The sequence below is a fragment of the Protopterus annectens genome, chromosome 9.part0, assembly GCF_019279795.1.
Source record: "Protopterus annectens isolate FY-2018-M chromosome 9.part0, PAN1.0, whole genome shotgun sequence".
NCBI lineage: Eukaryota > Metazoa > Chordata > Ceratodontiformes > Protopteridae > Protopterus > Protopterus annectens.
Window position 1 is genome coordinate 204,409,836 of NC_056743.1, and position 22,743 is coordinate 204,432,578.

The following is a 22,743-nucleotide window of genomic DNA, read 5'->3' on the forward strand; positions in this document are numbered from 1 at the left end:
CAAGCTCACTCCTGGAAAGTTTGTCCTCTCCATGACATAAATTGTGCTCTGTTAAACCCACTCCCTCCCCTTTTCAAACTCCTTAAACATAAACACACACCAACTTTTAGCTATAGTACAGATCAGTAATATATCCACTTAGGAACTGTTGCAGACCTAAGCCAAGTCCGATACTGCCAAAAATATAAACTAAAATGACATTTCAGCCTTTTCTGTTAATACATTTTCAAGCCTAACAATAAGGGTCTATATCAGAGCATCGAATGGTTAAAATCTCGAACGCTCTAAAGATCGAAAATGCCAAACCTCAAAGTGCTTTTTTTGAGATCGCAGTGCATTGAAGATCGGAATATCGAGTTTGAGGTGCGGCATTTTCACTCTTTAGAGTGTTCGCGATTTTAATCATTCAATGTTCTAATATAGACCTTAACAGTAAGGCCAGCTGTCTTTTTTATGAACTTACTGCATCAAAGACCAGTACACCAGCTAGTTCAGTCTCTGCAGTGTATTAGTGCATTTAATCACCGATCCAGTTTTTTTTTTCTCCACTGTACAGAGAGAAGAAAAAAATTCTTAAATAGTTTTGTAAGCATGCTTTTCTGTTTGAATGATGCCAGACATCCCCTGATATGCATAGTGCTGCTCACTAGTTGGAAGTTATTGAAGGATACAGGGATTTTATGATAAAAATATATTGTTGTGACTTGGAATAAGAAACTCTAAAGGGCTTGATGTTGTCTGCTGTTTGAAAGGTAAAAACAGGTTAGAGGGTTTATGTTGTGGGCTGCCTAAAGAACTCAATTGAAGACAGTTCTGAGTTCAGAGATAGATTGGGGAATAATCTGCAAGCTTAATAAGGAGAATGAACTTAAGTGTTAGTGTAGCCATACCAACTAAAGCTCATGCAGGATAGAGAAATCTCTTAAGTATTGGATATACTGGTTTAGCAAAGATAAAGAAACGTCTTGCTTGGATTTACCTAATGTGACTGTAAGACAAAAAAGAAGTTATGTACTTAGCACAACGTTCCATCTCTGTTGTCCATTTTCATCTTCCTCAACCTTGGGTTTGGATCCAAACCTCGCATCTGACTCGACCATTACTATAGCTGTTGGCCAACCAAAGCTGTCAAGCTCCTCCCTACCCATAATGCACCAACCCCTAACATATCTCAGATCTTGTTTGCTAGATGACATAAGTAAGAAATATTAGAATAATGTTACTGAAAATGGAAAACAATATCTGGAGCTCCACACAAGACCCTGTGGTATCTTCATAACATCTCATTCTTCCAGAAGTCCATGATGACAAAGGTTGGGGGTTGGTGGGTGGGGAGTTGAGGAGGAATGAAAATGGACAACACAAGATGGAACGTTATATTAAGTACATAACTTCTTTATCTGGTGTTATCATTTTTCATTCATTCCTCCTCAACCATTGGGACAGAGTCCCCAGCTACATTAAATCCCCTGGTGGACTCTAACGAAGGATGTTTCTGAGTGGGGTTGAACTAAAGGCTGCTCTTCCCCTTGTGATCACATCCAGTTTGTAATGAATAATAAAAGTATGAGGATTAGCCCAAGTAGCAGCTGAGCATATGTCATACATGGAATAATTTGATAGAAATACTGACAAGGTTGCATAGATATAGTAGAATGAGCTCTTAAAGGCTTTGATGGAATGCCCAATTTATTATAGACAAAGGATATGAAGTCAGTAATCCATCTTGTCAGTGTTACCTTTGTAACAGATTTGTCTAGTTTGTTGTCTGTAAAGGATATAAATAACTACTCAGACTTTCTAATCTGTTTTGTTCTGTTTAAGTACAAACCACATGTCTGAACATCCAGCAAATGTAACGTATATTCACCTTTGTTTTCACATTTTGGAAAGAAAACTGCCAAATTAATAGACTTAGTGATACTGAATTCTGACAACACCTTAGGAAGGGTTGGTTATTAATGTCACCCCATCTTTATGGAAAATCAAATAAGGAGGTTTAGAGAATAAAGCTTGAAGTTATGAAATTCTTCTGGCAGAAGTAATGGCCACTAGAAATATCATTTTCCAGGTCAGAAATGTAAGATCACATTTTCCTGCTGGTTCAAAGGGGAGTAGATTAAGGCCTGCTGTAGAAGATTAAAATCCCATGGAGGAGTAGGATCTTTGTAAGGTGATCTAAGTAGTACCTCTTAGGAAGACCTTGCATATCTTAGCAGAGGCTAGAGAAGCATCGTCGACTTCTGTATGATAAGATAGCTGCTAATTGAACTTTAATAGTAGAGGAGCTAGCTCCTTTATTGATAGTTTCTGCCAAAAACTCTAGGACAGTTTTTGTAGGGGCTGAAAAAGGATAGATATGTTTTCAATATGCCCAACAATCAAATCTCTTTCATTTACTTTTGTAAATTTTCCTAATAGAAGCCTTATGGGAAGTCAAAAGTATAATACGTACAAGAAACGAGAGCATAGATTGACTATTAACAGAAGTGGAGAGAATGTTTCTAGCCTGAGGTTTGAGATGAAATATGCCTGTTGGGTGAGACAGGAGGTGTGGAATCGGATCCAGAATCCAAAGTGGGTAAAAACAATGAGGACATAGGAAGGGGAACCAAACCTGTCGAGGCCAGTAAGGTTCAATGAGGATGACTTTGCTCTTCAACCTTGCAGTTTTCTGTAGAAACTTGGGAATCAAGAGAGTTGGTGGATAAGTATAAAGAAGACTGGAGAGCCACTCATGGAGCTGAGTGTCCCTTGGTGATTCCCCTGGTGGGGGGATTAGTGCAGAAAAGCTGCTGCACTTTTTTGAGGGAGTTGCAAAAAGATTGCAGCACGGCTAGCCCCACTGATGGAAAATCGCTTCCGTCACTTTGAGAGACCACTGGTGAGGTATTAGAGTGGACATGTTCAGTTTGTCTGCTATCATATTGGATTTCCTGGAATATGTGTTGCTGTCGGAAAGCAGTTGAATGAGATTGCTCATTGCCACATTCTTTAAGTGCTTCTCGACACAAGGGCAAGATCTGGTTCCTCCTTGTTTGTTGATGTACCATACTACTGACATATTGACTGTTTGAATTGCAACTGTCCCCAGAGGTACAGCATCCTGAAAAGCTTCCCATGCTAAAAGCACTGCTGTCTTCTCCTGGATATTTATATGTAAATTGGCCTCTTCAGGGGACTAAGTGCCTTGGACTGTTTTCTCCAGGAAGTACCCCACACCCACCAAATCTGGGATGCATCCGTGGTCAGTATGGCCTTGGGTTAAGGGAGAATTAATGAACTGCCTGATCTTTTACATGCATGTGTGATCCTTATTTGAACTGCCATCTGCTGCTAAAGAATTGACCATTGAGTTGCTGCATCCATTGTTGAATTCTCATATGAAATCTTGGCAGGGGGGGCTAGAGTTATGGCCGATGACGGTGCTGTGAACAATTTTCATGACCTGGAATCTCAATAACTGAACTTTGGCTAGGGGAAGTGAAGCTGTTGCAGATACTGTAGTGAAAATTGCTCTTATGAGCGCTAATGTTTGAGATGGCTGCAGTTGAGCTTTGTTATTTATTGTAATTCCTAGAAGGGAACAAGTTTTGGAATACCTGGTCCCTCGGTATTATGAGTGCATTCCTGGTCAGGGCGGTGATGAGCCAGTCGTCTAAATACAGAAATACTCTGAATCTCTGTAGTCTCAACTGCCACCACTACCATGCATTTGGTGAAAACCCTGGGGGCTGTGGTGAGACCAAAGGGCAGGGCTCTGAACTGTTAATATCCAGCTCCCAGCTGGAAGCATATGACCTTCTGGACTGTCTGTTCATTTTTATGTGATATGCATCTTGAAGTTAATATCGAGCACATCCAGTCATCCTTGCCTAGAAACAGCAGGATGGACTGAACCATGAACTTCTGAAAATTTGAGTGTCGAACTGACTTGTTCAGTTTGCTGAGATCCAGAATTGGTCTCCAGTCCCCTGTTTTCTTTGGCACTAAAATGAATCTTGAGTAAGTTCGAGATTCTCTCTGGTCTGGTGGGACCTCTTGGATGACTATTTTTTCCTAGCAGCTTTTGTATTTTTAGTGCTGCTGCTTTCCACTAATTGGTTGAAACATTGGGAAACTTTTGTTTAGATGGGGGTGGAAGGGAAAAGGGAATTGCATAACCTCTGGAAATAATCCTCTGCACCCATGTATCTTTTGTTATATCTAGCCAGGCTCTCTGGTGCAGGTATAAACTACCCCCGATTACCTCCAAAGGGGGACAGTCAGGCCTCCTTTCAGGAGTGCTAGTAGGGCTTGTCAGAGAATGTCTCTCTAGACCCTTGGTTTTGTGGGCCACCTCTGCCGTGTGAGCGGCATCTTGCATTTGCATTCCCGCCAGCCTCTGGGGCACCATCTCCATGTGGATCTTGGAAAGGACCCTTAGATTTTTTGAACCACATTTTCCATCCCCCTCATTAGTTCATAGAGAGGGTCCTCCAGCCTGGACATTACAGCTCTGAGAGACACTCTGCTCTGAACTCATCAGAGCTGGAGCACTCAGAGAAACCCTTGGATCCAAGGACATGACTATCCTCTGATCCAGTCCAGACATTATCAGCAAACTCAGATCCAAGGACTCTGAAATGAAGTGTCGAATCAGAGAAGGAGCCAATACTGGAGGGGTAGAGCCTAGTCGAGGCCTCCTGACCCAAAAGGGTAGGAGCCGGGAGAACCCCAGTCTGTATCTGCACCAAGAGAAACTTCCTCATCATTCTATCCGTGTTGGCATTGGTGAGACTCCTGGAAGAACGAGATGAAGCAACTGACAGTGATTTGGAACATTGTCTCTCTAGGAAGTGGGAAAGGACCATAGACTCCACTGGGTCTAAGGAGGGAAAAGTATATGGTCTGAGGGAGTGATTTTAGGGTCCGACACACTCGAATCCAAAAATGTTTTAGGGGATCCTTTCGAAGTCTTTGAGCTGGAAGGGTTTGGATCTGACTTGAACTCTTTGTATTGGCTCCATTGAGGATGGAGTTAAAGATCTCTACTTCTTTGGGGACTTTTTTGTAGCCTACTTTGGTCTTAGGGAGATGAACCCCAGACATGGCTTCCGAAAAAGTAGTAGGCAGGAGTCCCTTTAGAATCAACTTATTTTTATGATCCGCTATTGATTGCAGATTAAAGGTTTTGCAAATACTGCATTCTGCATTATGATGCTTTGGACCTAAACAATAGATGCAAAGATCATGAGCGTCCGAACAAAGTAGCTTATAGCCACACTTCCAACACTTTTAAAAGCCTTTTTCAGACATTTTGAAAAAGATAGCAAGACATTTTTAGAAAGGGTAAGGAGGAATGAAAAAGTACCAACAATGATACAACAGAATATACCAACAGTGTAACAGGAAAAAAAAGTTACAAAGAGAAATAAAAAAAAAAAGCAACAATGGTATTCAAAAAAATACATTGTGCAAAAAGTTGTTCAAATAAGGCTCATATTTAAATTCTCTTGAGAGCAAAGCAGGCCAGGTCTGTTTGCAAAAGCAGAAAACGAAATCTGAGATATGTTGGGGGTTGGTGTATTATGGATAGGGAGAAGCTTGAGTTTTAGCTGGCCACGAACTATAACAACAGCCAAGTTGGATCTGAGGTTCAGATCTAAACACAGTGGTTAAGGAGGGAATGAAAACTAACAACATTAGATCATGCAGTTTCCTTAGAGAATCCCAGGAGTAAAAAAAAATGATGTTATGAAGGAATGATGTGAGACTACTTGTACTGAGGTGTGCTTAAGGAGCAGTACCATCTGGGCTAATAATTGAGCAGCAATCTAAAGGCTGAATTAATCAGATAAAACCATACCTTCCTCTTCTGAAAGTTCATCTTATAGTGTCAAGTAACTGGTAACACATAAGGAACTGTTTTCTGACCTACCTCATTCTTTAAACTGTTTTGTTTCACTTGTTTTGATTCTTGTTGTGGGTTAAAATAAGGCACTGTTTTATTCAAAACTTTGCTGCTTGTACTGAAAAGGTTTAACTACTACTACTGAAGGCATTGCGTAAATGTATCAGCTATGTCACAGTTTAAGTTGACTTAGTTGTTGGTTTGCTTTGAGATTTTTTTCTCAGGGTATTATTTTGCATGTGCTATGTTTGTTTGCCACTTATTGTAGTACTATATGAAGGCCCCAAGTCTGTCTTTTTGCTCACCTCCAATATCAGTGGGTATTGAAAAACAAGCACGCATTATTTTCATACTTAGGCAATGATCACTCTTAAGTTGAAGCAACCTCAAAATGAGATTGTATTACCAGGAGGGTATGAGGGGGGCTGACGGTATGTGATTGACTTAACTCAAACTCTGGAGGAAGTGACTGGGAAGAGAAGGAAAAAGTAGTAGCTAATAGAAGCTTGACCCATCTTGGGAACGGTGCTGGCTTGATCCACTGCAGTTAGTGACACCTGCTCAAATTGGGTGAAGAAGCTTACATCTCATTAACCTGAGATGTGCTGCCTGGCAAACTGTAAAGCTCACGTGTCTTGTGATATTTGGTTTGTGTATGTAGGCATTCATTTTTCCTGGGCCATTGTTAGTGGCCATTGATTCATCAGTATCCCTAGCAGGCTACCAAATGGAGAGAAGCTAAAAAGGATTAAGCAAGCTACCTCCTAAACTTGATGGATTACACCTTTGATGCCCATCTCCTACATCCATGTCCCAGTGTGCTTGTTGGAGAGGGGAGACAAGTGGGTGTAATAGGAGATTTGACTCGATTGCCACATAAAAGGAGTGTTAGAAAAAAAGATGTGGTAAGCTACATGTTTTAATGTTTATTTTGTCTTGTTTTTTTCTGTATGCAGAAACCACTGTCCGCCGTTGCCTCAGTAGTATGGTTACCGTATACTGCCATTGACCAGCTATTGCAAGCACTTGGAGAGACTCCACCTAATGGGCGTAGTGATCAGGTGAGACAGTTGTCATTCTTCAACAATATACAGAAATCAGAGTTTTGAATCTAGGAAAGCATAGGCATTGTGGTGCATATAGGTAATTTTATTTACATTTACCCCATGTAAACTTTTTTCCTGCTGAAGTCTTATTTTGACCTTTAAAGACCTAGCCTATTCTACGTAGTGTAATTTATGGTTCTAATCTTGAGGTGGTAGAACCACCTAAAGCTAAGTTCTAAGGGTTTTGTTTGGAATATAGCTATGTCCTTAAAATTGCCATCTTGTGTATGCCAGTATGCCAGTTTTAAATCATATATCTCCATTTTCTTCTGCAATGAAAGTGTTTGTTATATTTAAAAAAAAAAAAGTGCTACTTTTTCACTTTACCTGTTCATTAACACACCTACACCTGTTTCCACGAGTCACATTACTCTGTGCATAGCTACTACATGCTGCTTAGTTAATATAAGTACTAGTACCATGCCTACAGCTCAGCCCAATGGATACTTTGAAGATTAAGCTCCTTTTTTCATTTTCCTAAGAAATATACAGATTCACAAACACGGTCATGGGGGTTCCATGACTATGCATCTGTATAATCCGTTTTAAAATAGAAAAAGGAAACTTTTTGCAGATGCTAGTCCTACAGTGAAACATATACACAGTGCAAGAGTGCTGCTGAACTATGTTCATTCCTAATTATTTGCTATGACCAGGGGTGACATCCACACACAAGAATGCTTCACTGTATTATGCTTCTACAGCAGTAGAAAAACAGAAAACCAAGGAGCACGTGTTTTTTTTTTTTCCTTCACAGTTTCTTAGTAATCATTTGTCTCCAAAACCATTCAGTGACTTGAGTTCCTGGTGGACAAACATTCAGATTCTCAGATGTCTGTTCACCTCTAGAAGAGAACAACCCCCCCCCCCAGCTTCTTTATTCCCGTGTTTGTAGGAATAAAATCAGGGCAGTCTACTGCCTTTTTGTAGTTCGTCTGTGCTTAGAGATCAAAAAGGTATAGCAGCATTCACTCCAGAAAGCGGGTAAGAGTTTGCACCTGTTTTTTATTTTTCAAAGAAAAGTGGCTCTGCCCCACCCCTTGTACATTAAATATACCAACTCCGAGATTGCACTACAGTGAGGAAATGGGCTAATTCCCTGTTCCTCACTGAAGCGCGACCTCCCTGCACAATGGCGAACCAAAATGATTGACCTGCACTACCCATTTGCTGTAGTGTAACTCGATGGATTTTGGTTCGACATTCTGCCTACCAGGGAAAACTGTAGGGTTGCCACCTTTTCAAATGGCCATAGTAGGACGTTTTTAGGACATGCATCAGATTTTACAGGCCGACACATACCCACGGTCAGTACAAAGGATAGAATTTACTTTTTTGCCTAAATAAAAGCTTATTCTTGTAGCAGTTTAGTTGCTTATTCTGTTTCTTGTAACATGTAGGTATTTTAGATACAGAAATAACTATTTTTTGCAACTATTACATAAAATATGGGACATAATTATGTCCTACAATCTCAGGACATTTTCCATTTTTAATACTTTTGGTCAGGACACAATCGCCCAAAGAGGAACTGTCCCTTCCCAAAGTGGGACAGGTGGTAACCCTAGGAAACTGCCTTTCTACCATTTGCCGGTCAACCAAGGCAGTTTCAACGTTCCTATAGTAAACCTTCTGTATCATAGGTCAAAAATCATTTTCTTAATTATACCACTTTGCTTATCCATTATTTCTGATAGAGTAGTTTGCAGGGAATTTTTAAAATCTGCCAACTCCTTACACGCCCAAAAAATATCTTCCCATTCAACTCGTTCTTCCCTGTCACACGTCCCAACATTTGCTTTCTATCTTATTAAAAATTCTTAGGAATCTACTTGAGATTTAAAAATACCTACATAAAAACTTCCAGGAAAGATCTGTTGCATGGAGCCATACATATACCCCCCCACACACATTCTTTCTCAGTGAATTACTTATCCAGTCTCTTCCCAGTCCTTTCTAACCTCCTTCGTTTGATTCTAATAGTTATGCTGTATTTTATCTGATGTACTAATGTCTTTTTTACCAGCAGCTTCTTTTCTAGATTCTACTAAAAACTCTACCAGTGATCATCTTTTGCTTAGGACCCCCCTATTTCTACCTCTTCGCCTGTACTGTTATCAGCCCTTGATAGGAGAGCGTGTCTAGCCTGCAGTCAAAATAAATTCTTGGCCTCTTCCCATTCTGTTACCTTTCCCTGTAATTGTTTGCTCCCAATACCTATGGTTTTAGTTTCTTTGCTAGTTTTCTCAAGTAAATTCCATCCCACTCTAGCCCATTTTCTGTATCCCCATTTCCAGTCATCCCTATCAGCAGAATTTCCTTTCTCCATTACTGTGTTGGCTTGGTTCGTAGAATACTTTTATAAATGTAATAATCTGTATGGTTATTATTACTGTCCTTAAGGATCTACATCCATAATTCCAGTCTCTCTTTGTTTCTTGAGCTTCCCACTGTTTCATCATCCCTTTCCACTTTGTATTCATAGCTTTCGGCTTGTGCCAAGTATAGGAGCCTTAAATGTGTAGCTCTAAAATACCTCTTCAAATCAGGTAATCCTAAACCACCTTGTTCTATAGGAAGACTCAACTTATCCCACTTGACTCTTGCCGTCTTCCCGTCTGAGATAAAATCATCCAGCTCTTTATTAATTGCTATGCACAGCTTCTCCTCTGGTTGATAAAAATATACCTGAGTTTGTATAAAACTAAAGGGACTAAAACATTTTGACTGCTTCTGTCTTGCTATGTATAAAACAGAACTTCTAATATATCTGATTTTGTATTATCTTTTGTTTAGTCTCTTCCCACATATCCTTAGCTGCCACAACATAATCCTTTTTTAATCCATCTCCTAAGTACTTCATTTTATCATGTCCCCATAAGTATGGGTATTGCTGAAGCAGTTTGCATGTGGGTCTATACTTTACAGCTATTGCCTTTGTTTTATTTTCATTAATTTTGCATCATGAAAAGACTTGAAACAGTCACAAAATATTCCACAACACTGAAATGTCCTTTTCTGGTTTTGTCAGGTATGAAATGTCATCTGCAGATAGACAGCTTTTCTTGACTACCATACCAATTATATCCTTGAATTTGAATTATTTATTTTCTTTGCCAGTAGTTCTAAATGTAATGCAATTAACACATTTGAAAGAGGATGCCTGGTTCCTCTGCTCAAACAGAACCTATCAGAGAGAAACCCATCCAACTTTAATTTTCACCTCCTTTTCCTCGTGTATCCTCCTAATCAACTTTATAATTTTATTAGGGAATGTAAATGCTAACATTACCATGCTCAAAATCCCATCTTACTCTGTCATATGCATTCTGTGCATCAAGACCCACTAACAATAGTGGTATTTTTTTACATTCTACTTCTCTCTGGATCATCATTGTTCTGTTAATGTTATCAAATGTTTGCCTCCCTTCCTCAAAACTAGTGATTCATATCTTACAATTTTGGCATCACCTTTGCCATTCTTTTAGCCATTACAGACATAACCACTTTATAATCATGATTTAGAATTGAAGTGGGCCTATATGAAGCTGGATCTGATGGGTTTTTACCATCTTAACAGCACCACCACTTTCTTCCAGGATGTTGGTGCTTCTCTTCCTTTTAAAATACTGTTAAACAAAACCTTCCAGATCTTTATCAGTTTTTTCCCCCCTAGTCTCCAAACTTCCACAAGAATGCCACCTGTTCCCGGGGACTTTCCTGTAGATTGGTTATGCATCAGCATTTTTATATTTTCTCCTCCTTTCCTAGCTGTCAGTAATTGAGCCTCATCTACCTCTATATGTAATAATTCCATAAACATTTCCATTTGTACCTTTTCTTGACTTCAGTATTTCTCTGATTTATATACATTTTCATAAAATTTCCGAAATATTTCTAGTACTGCTACAGGATCTCTGGTTATCTTCCTTTTTATAGACTCCCTCAATTCTGAGACAACCCTTAACACTTTCTGTTGCCTGAGCTGTTGTGCTAAAAGTTTTTGTACTCTGGAATTAACAAAAAAACAGTTGCTTAACAGCAGTCTTTCTAAATTAATACATATTATCGAGGCAATCCCTTATTTTCTTTTCTGTTTAGCATTCTGCAATTGCTCCTCCTCTTGTTCTTTGAGAATCCCCCTGTTCTGCAGTACTTTAACTTTTCTGAGACCATCTAAATAGTTCTTGTTGCTTCTTAACCATATTGCTTTTTCTTTTAGTTCCGCCCTATTTTTAAACTCCATTTTTAATTTTATCCTTCTCCCTAACTATATTTTCAGAAGAAGTTTCTATTTTCCCTTATTACTCCCAAATAATTTCCACTACCCATTCCTTAAATTCCTTTCTTTTTAACAGATACGCGAGAAAGGTGTCTTGTTTTTATTTCATTATCCTGCATTTTTATTTTGGTTATTACTGGCATTTGACTTGAAATAGTTATTAGATATGTATCAAAACTTTCAGTTAAATGCGCATGTTCCTGTGAAACATAAGATGTTATGTTGTCCCATCTCGCCTTCATTCTTGCTGGTTGGGTTCAGAATCGAGCATCTGTTCTGACTCTGCCTATTACTAATACTCGAGAGCTTCCAGTGGCTTGAGGCTATACCCTATCTCATAATGCCTAGGGAAGATTACCCAGAGCTCATTGCCGCTAAACTAGATTGGGTGCTTCTCACTGGGCTCAGGCTAAGTGAATTTCTTTTGGTCATAATATTCTATTATTCTAATAGTTTTTAGCATAATTATTGTTGTCTTGCTATTTAAAGTGCATTTAGACTTTAGTTTGTGCTAATTTTCTGAGTTTTCGCTTGTTGCGTTCTGTTGTGCTTGGCCGTCACTTTCCGCTAGGCCTACAACCCCTATCCCGTCTCTAAAACTTTAGTTTATTCTTACCAAACCTGTTTAAGTTAGACTGTTTGTCTTCATTTTTTAGCCCATTTAAATTAGAAGGCTTCCCCTTTCTACTTCCCTTCCCTTCAAAGAGGTTTCGTCGTCTTAGAGATGTCTCCTCTGGCTACAGGAGATGGTTGTTTTAGTTAGAGACCTCTCCTCTACTCCCTTCTCTGCGTGTCTGTTTAAAAAACAAAAAAAAAAAGTAGGATAGTTTTTTTGTATTTACCTGTTTTTTGTGTGGTATGCTTAATAGTTGGATAGTTTTTTGGTAGCCTTTCTTATCTTTAATATAGTTTTTTCCTGGAGAGTGTTGTTGTTCTGGTTGTGTTTCCACTATGTCCAAGGAAGGGAAAGAAATGAAGCAGTCAGGCTTCAAGAAGTGTGACTCTCCTGTACACAGAAAATGTCTATAACTGATGGGCACACTGGTTGTGTCTATTGCTTAGGTGCAGTACACCTTCAGGATTCCTGCTCCATTTGCCATGGCTTTAGTTCCTGGGTCCTGCAGGAATGCACGAATAAACTTAGGGAATTGCTCAAAGATCCTTTTGCTCACGCATTATAAGGAAACCAAACCTCATCTAAATCTTCTCAATCCCCAAAGTCTAAAAAATCAACAAAACCAGCTTCTTTGGTTCTTGTTTCTGAGCCGGCAGAAAAGCCATCTAAGGATACGACTTTGGACTTGAAGGCTTTCGGGCCCAAAAATACACACTCCTTCGGTTCCACCAGTTTTGTCGGAACCGACTAGGAGCCGGTCCCCAACCTTGGAGCCGGTCACCTCAGTTCTTCAGTCATCTCTTGCAGTTGGTGGCTGATAGTCTAAAATCCTTAACCCGTCCTCTCGATCCTCCAGGAACTTGTTTGATGATGTGGAGCAGGCGGTCAAGAGGTTGCTTCGGACTCCGTCTCTGGCCAAGATCCTTTCGAGTCCAGCCCATAAGGAAGTGGAATCGACATCTGTTATTGCCCCATCTTCTGTTCCTCTCCTACCCAAGTGGTTTCGGAGCCAGAGTGTTTCGATGTCTTTGTGCAGGAACCATCGGTTCCGAGACTCGCCCCTGGGTTTTTGGCCCCGACTTCTGCACCAACCTCTTCAATACCATCTTCTGTCGTGGGGTCTGAGAGCCGATATTCCCCCGTTGGGTCCAGGGAGGAGAGTCCGATTGGATTCAAACCTACCTCTCGTGGCATCAGCGCAGGTGAGCTCGGCGCCTACATTGGCTTCGGAGCCCACCTCCTTGGAATGGGGAAAGTCTTCTGGCTGTTCCGAGTCGGAGGCTCCCTCGGACCCAGGTTGTGGTGGCTTTGAGGTGATGAGGAGTGTGCTGTCACCCCTGGCGGCTCCACCCTTGGATCCAGGCATTCTTCTCCCAAAAGTGCCAGTGTCTGCCTCTGTACCATCCCTCCCCCACAGGCGAAGAGAGCCAGTGTCCTAGAATGCCCCATTGGGTGAGTCACTCTCTTCTGAAATCTCCCCAGAGGACCCCTCCAGAGAGGTAATTTGGAAGAGAAACTTGTAAGAGAAAACATCTAGACTCCCCTGAGGAGTCTGTCACATCGTATATGGATTTAGAGGATTCAGAAGGGTCCCCACAATCACTCTCTAAGGATGTCTCCTTCTCAGAGATCCTAAAGCAGAGAGGTGGCTGGAAGACCCTTTGCCCTTCTGAAGATGAGTCCATATACCTGGAGGCATTTGGATCTCGACCCTCCACCTGTTGGGTGTCGCCGCCTTTCGATCAGTTCCTTGGTGTAGTCAGTCGAAAGGCATAGGCTCTCCAGAATCTGTGGAACCTGTTCCAAGGAGACCCATCAAATTCATAACCACCCCTTCCAACAAAGAGTTCTTGACCAAAGGTGTGCAGGTAGATGGTATGGTGGTGGTGGTGGCCACCACAAAGAAGTTAGCTGAGACTTCTTCATCTCTCCAGCCACCGAATAAGGAATCTCGAACGATGGACAGATATGGGAAGCGTATGTTCTCGTCAGTGGCCTTTACACTCAGGTCACTGAACTACTTAACTCATTTTACCAGACTTCAGAGGGATGTCCTGAAGGAGCTTGGAGATACCCTCCAAGGTTCTACAGCTGCGTGGGTGTCAGACAAGGTGACCTCTCAGCTTGCAACCTTAAGTTCTGTAGTCAGCTCTTCTATGACGCTAATCTCTTACACAGCCGATGGAACGAGTAGGGCAGCAGGCAGAGGAATAGCTCTGAGGAAACATTCCTGGATGCGCCTTTACAAGTTTGCTGAGTCTTTCAAGTCTTCCTTCATAAATGCCCCTTTTGATGGCTCGTCCTTGTTCAGGCCAAACATCAGAGACTATGACCAGGTACAAACAAGAAGGTAAAACTGTCTGCTGTGGGAGTACATTTTTCTGTCCTTACCAGGCCTTAACCCAAAGGCCAGAAGGTTGGGAAAATGTGGTTCTGTGAATCCCAAAGAGCTTCGCTGGATGCACGTGGTGACATTTTCCCCCAGGGGCAGAGGGGAAATAATAGAAGACGCTGACCTTGTAGCAGAGAGGGTCTACAAAATCAAGGCGACAGAGATGCATTCAATGGAAGACCCTTCCAGCGCTCCTGAAAGGAGGCCCGCCTGCCCATCTCTGGAGGCAGTCGGGGGCAGACAATCACTGTACCCAAAAGCCTGGCAGAACATCATGGGTACAGTCGATGATATCCAGGGGATACAATATATACCCTTCTCCATCCCACACCCACAAACAAGATCAGTCCCAGACATTCCACACTGTCAAAGGGATCAGGCAACCCTAGAGATACAAAAGTTGCTAAGAAAGAGTCATCCAAGAAGTCCCCACAGACCAAATCTGATCTGGAACTTATTCAAGGTTCTTTTTAGTTCCAAAGAAAACGGGACTGGAGACCCATATTGGATCACAGCAGCCTGAACAATTCCGTAAAAAAAGTAAAGTTCCAGATGGTGACACTGCAGTCTATACTCCCTTTTCTGGGACAAGACAATCGGATGTGCTCAGTCGATCTTCAGGATGTGTACTACCATGTAAAAATAGACAGGCGATCCAGGAGATATCTACGCTTCTGGCTGGGACCCAGCTATTACCAATTCAGAGCTCTGCCCTTTGGCCTCACTACAGTCCCCAGGCTGTTTACCAAATGCATGGCAGAAGTCATGGCTCACCGGAGGTGTCTAGGATCCCGGGTGTTTCCGTACTTAGACGACTGGCTCCTGATTGCCACCACCGAGCATCTACTAACCAAAGCAAGAGACACCACCATCCATCTATGCTCAGGACTGGGCATTTCCATAAATTTCGAAAAATCTGCCTTGTTGCCATCACAGCATATTACATTCATAGGAGCAGACTTAAATACAAAAGACATGGTAGCAAAATTGCCTCATGACAGGGTACAGACACTGCGACATCAAGCGTCCATCTTGCTCTTGAAGAAGAAAGCACAGGCAAAGTTTGTTCTAAAGTTCTTGGGCACTATGGCGGTTGCTGTAACACTAGTACCTCTGGTACGTCTGTATATGAGTCCTACAGTGGCTACTCTTTGCTCACTCATCCATGCATGAGTTGCCCATGTCCCACAAGATCTTCATCACAGACTCCTGCAAGAAGGACCTACGCTGGTGGCTTCAATCCACACAGATAACTCTAGGCAGACCTTTCACTCTCCCTCAACCAGTAGTTAGTGACCGAGGACGCTTCCTAGAAAAGGTGGGGGGGGGGATATCTTGGAAAGACCATCCAAGGTACTTGGCAGGAACACTAGTACCATTTGCACATAAATGTTCTAGAGATAAGAGCGGTGCTTCTGGCGTTGCGGGCATTCCAGTACCTTCTTCCACCAGATATGATTGCAGTACAGACAAGACAATATGTTGGTAGTGTGGTACATGAACAAACAAGACGGAACGAGATCCTACCCCCTCTGCCGAGAGGCTAAAAGAGTTTGGCAATGGGCAATCTCCTCTCATCGTTTTTCTTCCAAAAAAAGGAAGCCAATCTGGTGGTCCCCTGTCATAAATAAACTTTCCAACAAAAGGAAGAAACTGTTGCAGAAAAAAGGAAAATCCCAGGATGCAAAAAATGCCCTTACCAGCCTCAGTTAAAAGCTGAGATCCCTCATAAAATCCTCCAAAGTTAGTTACAAAAATAAAATTGCCAAAGATTCCAAAGAGAACCACGAGGCATTCTATAGCTATGTCAAGAATTTAAATGGCAATGCTGAAATATGCTCTGAGCTACAACATAATGGCATTAAATATACTGATCCCAAGGATATTGCTAGTATCCTGGCAGATCGATTCAGTGCCAACTTCACCCCCCCTCACCCCCTAAAGGGCCCATCTCAATTCTGAAAGATTGCCAAATTCTGGTAATAACGGCCACACAGGTAAAAAACGCAGTCTCCAAAGTTAAGAATACAGCATCCATGGGACCAGACATCCTGGGTTGTGTACTACATGAACTACAATTTGAACTGGCACCTCACCTAAGTGTCTTGTTTAATCATAGCCACACATCAGGCTTCGTGCCCACTGAGTGGCGCATAGCTACAGTTATCCCACTCCACAAGGGGGATCCACCTTGGATCCTGGGAACTACCTCCCCATTGGTTTGACGAGCCTGATCTGCAAGGCCATGGAATGTATTATCATGGAACTTATAAACAAAGACATTGGCAACCTTCAAACACTGGACCCCACCCAGTTTGGATTCGTGAAGGGCCGATCTAGTCTCCTGAACCTGATTGACGACTTCGAATCGGTCTCCAGAGTTGTGGACAAGGGCAAGGCGGTCCATACAGCCTATCTGGACCTTGCCAAGGACTTCGACACTATCCCCCACTCTGGAATCATAGCTAAACTTACTAAGCTGGGCATTAATCTCTACGTCACTCGATGGGTTGCCAACTGGCTTACTGATGGAACCCACACTGTAAAAGTAGCCAACTCCAAATCCAGCTCCAGACAAGTGGAGTACCTCGGGGTTCAGTTTTGGGACCTCTCTTGTTTGGCATTTACTTCTCTGAAGTACAGGCCAACATTAAGGGACTCTGGCTAACAAAGTTTGCAGATGACTGCAATCTGGGAGCCATTATTGAATCCCCAAATGATATGGATATTCTACAAAAGGGCCTTACAGAAACAGATGCTTGGTGCCCGTGCCATAGGCTCAAGCTCAATGCCAAGAAATGTATAGTTATCCCTTTTGGCAAAAAGCATGTTCCCGTGAATTACCACATAGGTGGCAGTACACTAAGCAGCTAAAGTTTGATAAGAGATTTAGGGACACAGGTGGACAGTGGTCTCACCTTCAGTAACCACATCGCCACAACAGTCAAGAAATCCTATGTGGCACACCTCATCACTAAGGGCTTTTCATCCAGAAAAAAGGAGGTCATTGTCCCACTGTACTCATCCCTCATTAGACCCATTATAGAATACAACACCCCGCTTGGTGTGTACCTCTCAAGACATCTGCAACAACTGGAAAGGTCACAGAAATACCTCACTAAAAGATTCACAGGCCTAAAGCAGATGCCCTATGCTGACCATCTAATAGAACCTCCAGCTATACTCTGTCGCATATCGTCTACTTAGAGACAATCTCTGCTTAACATACAAGGCCATGTCAAACCCATAGCTGTTGGACATGCTACACTTGAAATCCCAATCCCTCAGAGCCACATGCTCTAGGGATCTAAACGTTGTCATCACAATGAACAAAACATGCTGGAGGGATAGGTTCCTGACCCAGAGACTCCCCAGACTCTGGAATAGACTGCCCATACATGTTAAGCAGAGTGCCTCTTTGGCCCTCTTCAAAAGGAACCTTGACTGGATGGGAGATAGGAAATTCACCTCGGGGATCATGTCAGTCACCCTGCTAGAGAGGGGGGTCCAGGGAAGTAAATATTGTGGGAAGAAATAGCTAGGGAATTGCTACAGATAGGTTTGTATAGGCCCTTGGGCTGATAGCCTGGTACCAACCTATGACTGCAACACATATTCTGGGGAAATCCAACTTGATAGCCGACAAATTAATCAGAACAATACTAATGCCTCACGAGTGGTCCCTGCAACAGGAAGTTGCAAGCCAAATTTTTCGCCAGTGGGCCAGCCTTGCTGCGACCTCTTTGCCACGTCCATGAGCACCAAATCCAGCAGCTACCTTGCCCTAATCCTCCCTCCGGGGGAGTCACCAAGGGGTGCACTTGTTCACTGTTGGCCCCCGAGACTTCTTTATGCGTTTCCCACATTGCCACTCATCCCCAAAGTCCTACAGAAAGCCATATATTTGAGTTACAGGTTAATTCTCATTGCTCCATACTGGCCTCATCAGATCTGGTTCCCTTTCCCATGGCCCCATCTCTGAGAGGAGCCATTGATTCAGGACCCGGTACCAGATCTTCTGACTCGTCAGTCAGGAGCGCTCTATCCCTCTTTTCAAACCCTCAAACTAACAGCTTGGTTGCTCCACTTCCAATCTTAGCCAGGTTTCTAGACATATCCCCTGCAGTGCAACACATTCTGGTTTCATCTCATAAGACAACAACTAGAAAACTGTATGCTAACAAATGGAAAAGGTTTTCTTGTTGGACTTCCAGGAATCACATAGACCCCTTCACAGCCCATGTAAGTACAATTTTAAATTTCTTAGCAGAGATTTTCAGTGAAGGTGGTGCAGCTGCTACCATAAGAGTACAAGGGTCTATATTAGATCACAGACCGCTGAAAGAAGTGAATGATGATTCAACCCTATGTAAGCGAAAGCTTGCAATCTGTCAGAACAGCGATTTTTTTTTCCTAGGGAAAAAAATCGCTGTTCCAAAATGCATGCACACAACACAAGCACACCAAACAAACAGCAATCCCCACACATATACACCTAAAATCTTAAAACTAACCCTACACTAAACTATACACATACCACTAACTATCCACTTACCCTTAACCCAAATCCTAACCCTAAGGTCCGTCACTATCGCACACTCACCTCACCCGCTCCTTAACCCTAACTCGCCCTAACCCTCACATCCACACAATCGCACACATACCTAACGCGCGCCCTAACTCACCTAACCGTCACATCCACACAGTCACACACTTACTTACCTGATCCCGATCCGTAACATTCCACCACAGCGCTGAAAATACAGAAGCAACAGAAACAGACAACCAAATTCTTTCCCTAGGAAAGAATTTTGGTTTCTGTTCCTTAGATATTTTCAGCTTTTGCTCCGTAGGGTTCGAAATTAGAATATTCGAAGGTTTTAAACCTCGTTCTAATATAGACCAGAGTACAATTAGCCGCCATATCTAACTACCACATAGGAGACATGGGATCAAAAATAATGTCTGTCCGATTGTGCAAAGCCTTCCTGAGAGGTACTTTTCTACTAAGGCCTCCAATAAGGGAACCACCACCTCCTTGGGACCTCAATTTGGTACCGACTACTCTGATTCTCCCACCATATGAACCAGCCTCCTCTTGCCAACTAAAATTTCTGGCCTGGAAGACTGTCTTTTTAACAGCCATTTCTTCAGCTAGGAGGGTTTCAGATCTCCAAACTCTGTCGATACACCCTCCCTATTTAGTTTTTTTTACAAAGACAGAGTTTCTCTTAGAATGAATCCTTCATTCGCAACAATGCAGAATATAAACTACATCAACTGGATATCCACAGGCAGTTACGTTTCTACTTGCATAGAGCAAAGGAGTTTAGAAAATCTGACCAGCTATTCGTCTCCTTCTCAGATAACAGAAAAGATGCACCAGTTTCAAAAGTTACTTTGTCAAAATGGCTTACTGACACTATTACCTATGCATATAATTCTCAGCATAAACAGCTGCCAGGAAAGATTAGAGGCCACTCAACAAGAGGCTATATCAACTTCGACTGCCTTTCAGGCCAGACTACCTATGGAGTCGGTCTGTGCTGCAGCTGCATGGGTCAATCCTCATACCTTCATTACTCATTACAAAGTAGATGTGACCTCCCAGAATAGGGCTTCCTTTGGTTCCACTGTTCTGAAGAGCTTATTCCCTTGAGCCACCCGAGAATGAAGGTGCTGGGGACGCTGTCCCAACCAGCAAGAATGAAGGAGAGATGGGACAACATAATATTAAGAAGTTAAGTGCTCACCATAATGTTCCATGTTTGTTGTCCATAATCTCGCCTTCATTTTTGTGTCCCCCCTCCTTCCCTCAACCTTCGCTCCTGCAGGATCGAGAGGAAACTTTTTATTGGTGGTAAAATGTTGTCTGCTTCCCTTCTTGCCTCATGAGACATAGGCTAAGAATTATTATCATTGTTTTTAGTATATGTTTTCTAATATATTATAATCCGCAAACAAGATCTGGGTAATCTTCCCTAGGCATTAATGGATAGGGTATAGCCTCGAGCCAGTGGAAGCTCTTGAGCTTTAATAATAGGCCGGGTGGGAACTGATGCTTGGTTCTGAACCCAGACAGCAAGACTGAAGGCGAAATTATGGACAACAAACATGGAACGTTATGGTGAGTACAAGACTTCTTATTTTGTTTAGCCTAGCCCTTGGGGAACAATGGATAAATTCACTCCACACTCCTAATACTGAATTCACATCTTCCATTACAAATGTTTTCATAACTTTCTTCAAAAAATCTACCCTCTTGTTGTATTTTTTCCTTGGGCCCCTAGATACATTCTCACTGTTGCAAATCAATTTCCTGTCCCTTCCTAGAAGTAATATTTCCTGCTGAAAGCTGATTATTTCTCCCAGAATTTTCTTAAACTTCACTGTTAGGTAGAATTTAAATACATGCCAGTGTAACCCCCTTCCTTGCCAATAACCCCTTAGTACTACAGATCTACCATTATTATTTTTCCTCTTCCATCATTATTGAAGTTCCTGTTGAAATTAATATAAGTACCATCTTTTCCTTTGTCCCAGACATTCTGCTGAATAACCATCCTCAAATCCTGACTATATCAAATTTACATGTTCAGTTATTTCCTAGTGTGCCTCCTATAACATAGCTACTTGCAGTATAGTTCACTACTTTCTTTTTTATATCTGTAGTTGAGACCATTTATACTGAAAGATAATATAGAAAGTGCTGTCATTATTTTAAAATGTTAGTCCCACCTGTTGTGTAACAGCTTTTTTTAAATGTATACATTCAGCTATTGTGTTACATGCATGCATTGATGTTTGGCAGGTAGACCTTTTATACAGTTATTACTTGTCATATCCATTTGAACCTGTCACATCTTACAAAACTTTTTGTTTTAGTGAAAACTCTCAAGCAGAAAAAAACAAGCACACTGCCAGAACACCCCTAAAACCTATTAACTTAATACTAACTGGCACAACTATGTATATCTTCAAATAGCAAAGTTCAGCCTTAATAGGAACAGCCGTCTCAGACTGACGCCACACACGCACACACATATATTTGGACGAACCTATAACAAAGGTTATCCATGCTAAGACACGTGGTACAGCATGTGCTTCTACATCCTTCTGTCATTTTTTTCTCTCCCAAATAAAAAAAAAAAAAAAACTTTGAATGCTTTCAGAAAGCATGATCTCCTAGCCGTTGAAAGAAAGAGCAATTCTGTTGTTTATTGCTACTATCACATTGTCTCCACAGAGGCATGAGAATCAGATACATGGTTGCCTCTACGAGACGCATTTGTTCATTTTCTAGAAGAACTTTTTTTATTATATTTACTTTTCTTTTTTATTTGCTTCCCCTTAAAACGTGTGACTATATTAAGCCAAGGACCTTAATCCAGTCAATACCATATGCAAGTGTAAGAAAAAACACACACATTTTTCTTGTATAATGCTCATTTGACCAGACTTTTCTTCTCTTTTTTTACATTGCAGTGCTTACATTTCTTAAAACTGAACAAGGATAAAGAAATAAGAAGATAAAAAAATAGGGGCACCTATTTACTTTAGTATCCCTATTACACTCTAAAATAACTGAGAAAACTTCACTTTATAGCATGCTGGTTATGTTATGCATTATAAAAATACTACTATTATGAAGATAATTTTGTTTTACTTACAGTTAACTCTCTTTCCTTCCTCTTCTTCCCTTCTAAATGGTGTTCCAAACATTAATGACATGAAGCAGGGCATTTGCTTTGGAGTTTCCTACAAGTTTACCAAAGTCAAAGTGCAGTATTTACATGTTTTCTTGTTCTGTCATATTTCATAAGTATAATTAATGCTTCCTAATCCAATTTTTAATTGTCAGTTTCTGAATAGCTGTTTTTTTCCTGTTGTTCTCCATCTCCCAAATCCAGTCTCTGCCTCATGTCCAACATACTGCTAATTCTTCTAGTCAGCTGAGCTTTTTTCTGTCTCTGAAGCATTTTCCTTTAAAACTTTGGAAAAGATTTCACCTGTGCAGTCTTTCTATGGGTTTTATTACCAGAAGAACAAGAAGCAGAGCGGAATCTCTTCCTGTTTGATAGCTTTTTGTTGGATAGACTTAAGTATTTCCCCCTTAACATGTTTTGCATTTAAAAATTACTTTGACTGTCCAGGAAAGAATATTCTGAATATAGCTAGATACAGCAGCTTGAATCTCACATCTGCTTCTCTACATTCCCTAATTTCTGGAATAAATTCACTCATCTTCTACGTGGTGTACAATGAGTAATCATTTTCCACAAACGCACACTCTCCCTCGTTTAGTACTTTGCCGTCCTGCCACAGTTTTGTCAGAGTCAATTATTTCTGCTAGTAGCATTGCATTTCTACTGTTAAAGGTCTAGGTTGCTTTCTCATGGCCAGGTTTGGAGCATGCACACCATGTCCCCTTTCAGTTAACTCCTGCTGTGGAAT

General features: G+C 41.5%; 1 protein-coding gene across 1 annotated transcript in view; it reads left to right on the top strand.

Moving 5' to 3' along the window:
- NUP160 (nucleoporin 160) overlaps positions 1-22,743 on the top strand; it is a 1,498,284-nt gene that overhangs the window by 1,463,444 nt on the left and 12,097 nt on the right. Inside the window, exon 37 of the mRNA XM_044082750.1 lies at positions 6,850-6,954. Coding sequence (XP_043938685.1) covers positions 6,850-6,954 — 105 coding nt within the window. The remainder of the gene's footprint in view (positions 1-6,849; positions 6,955-22,743) is intronic.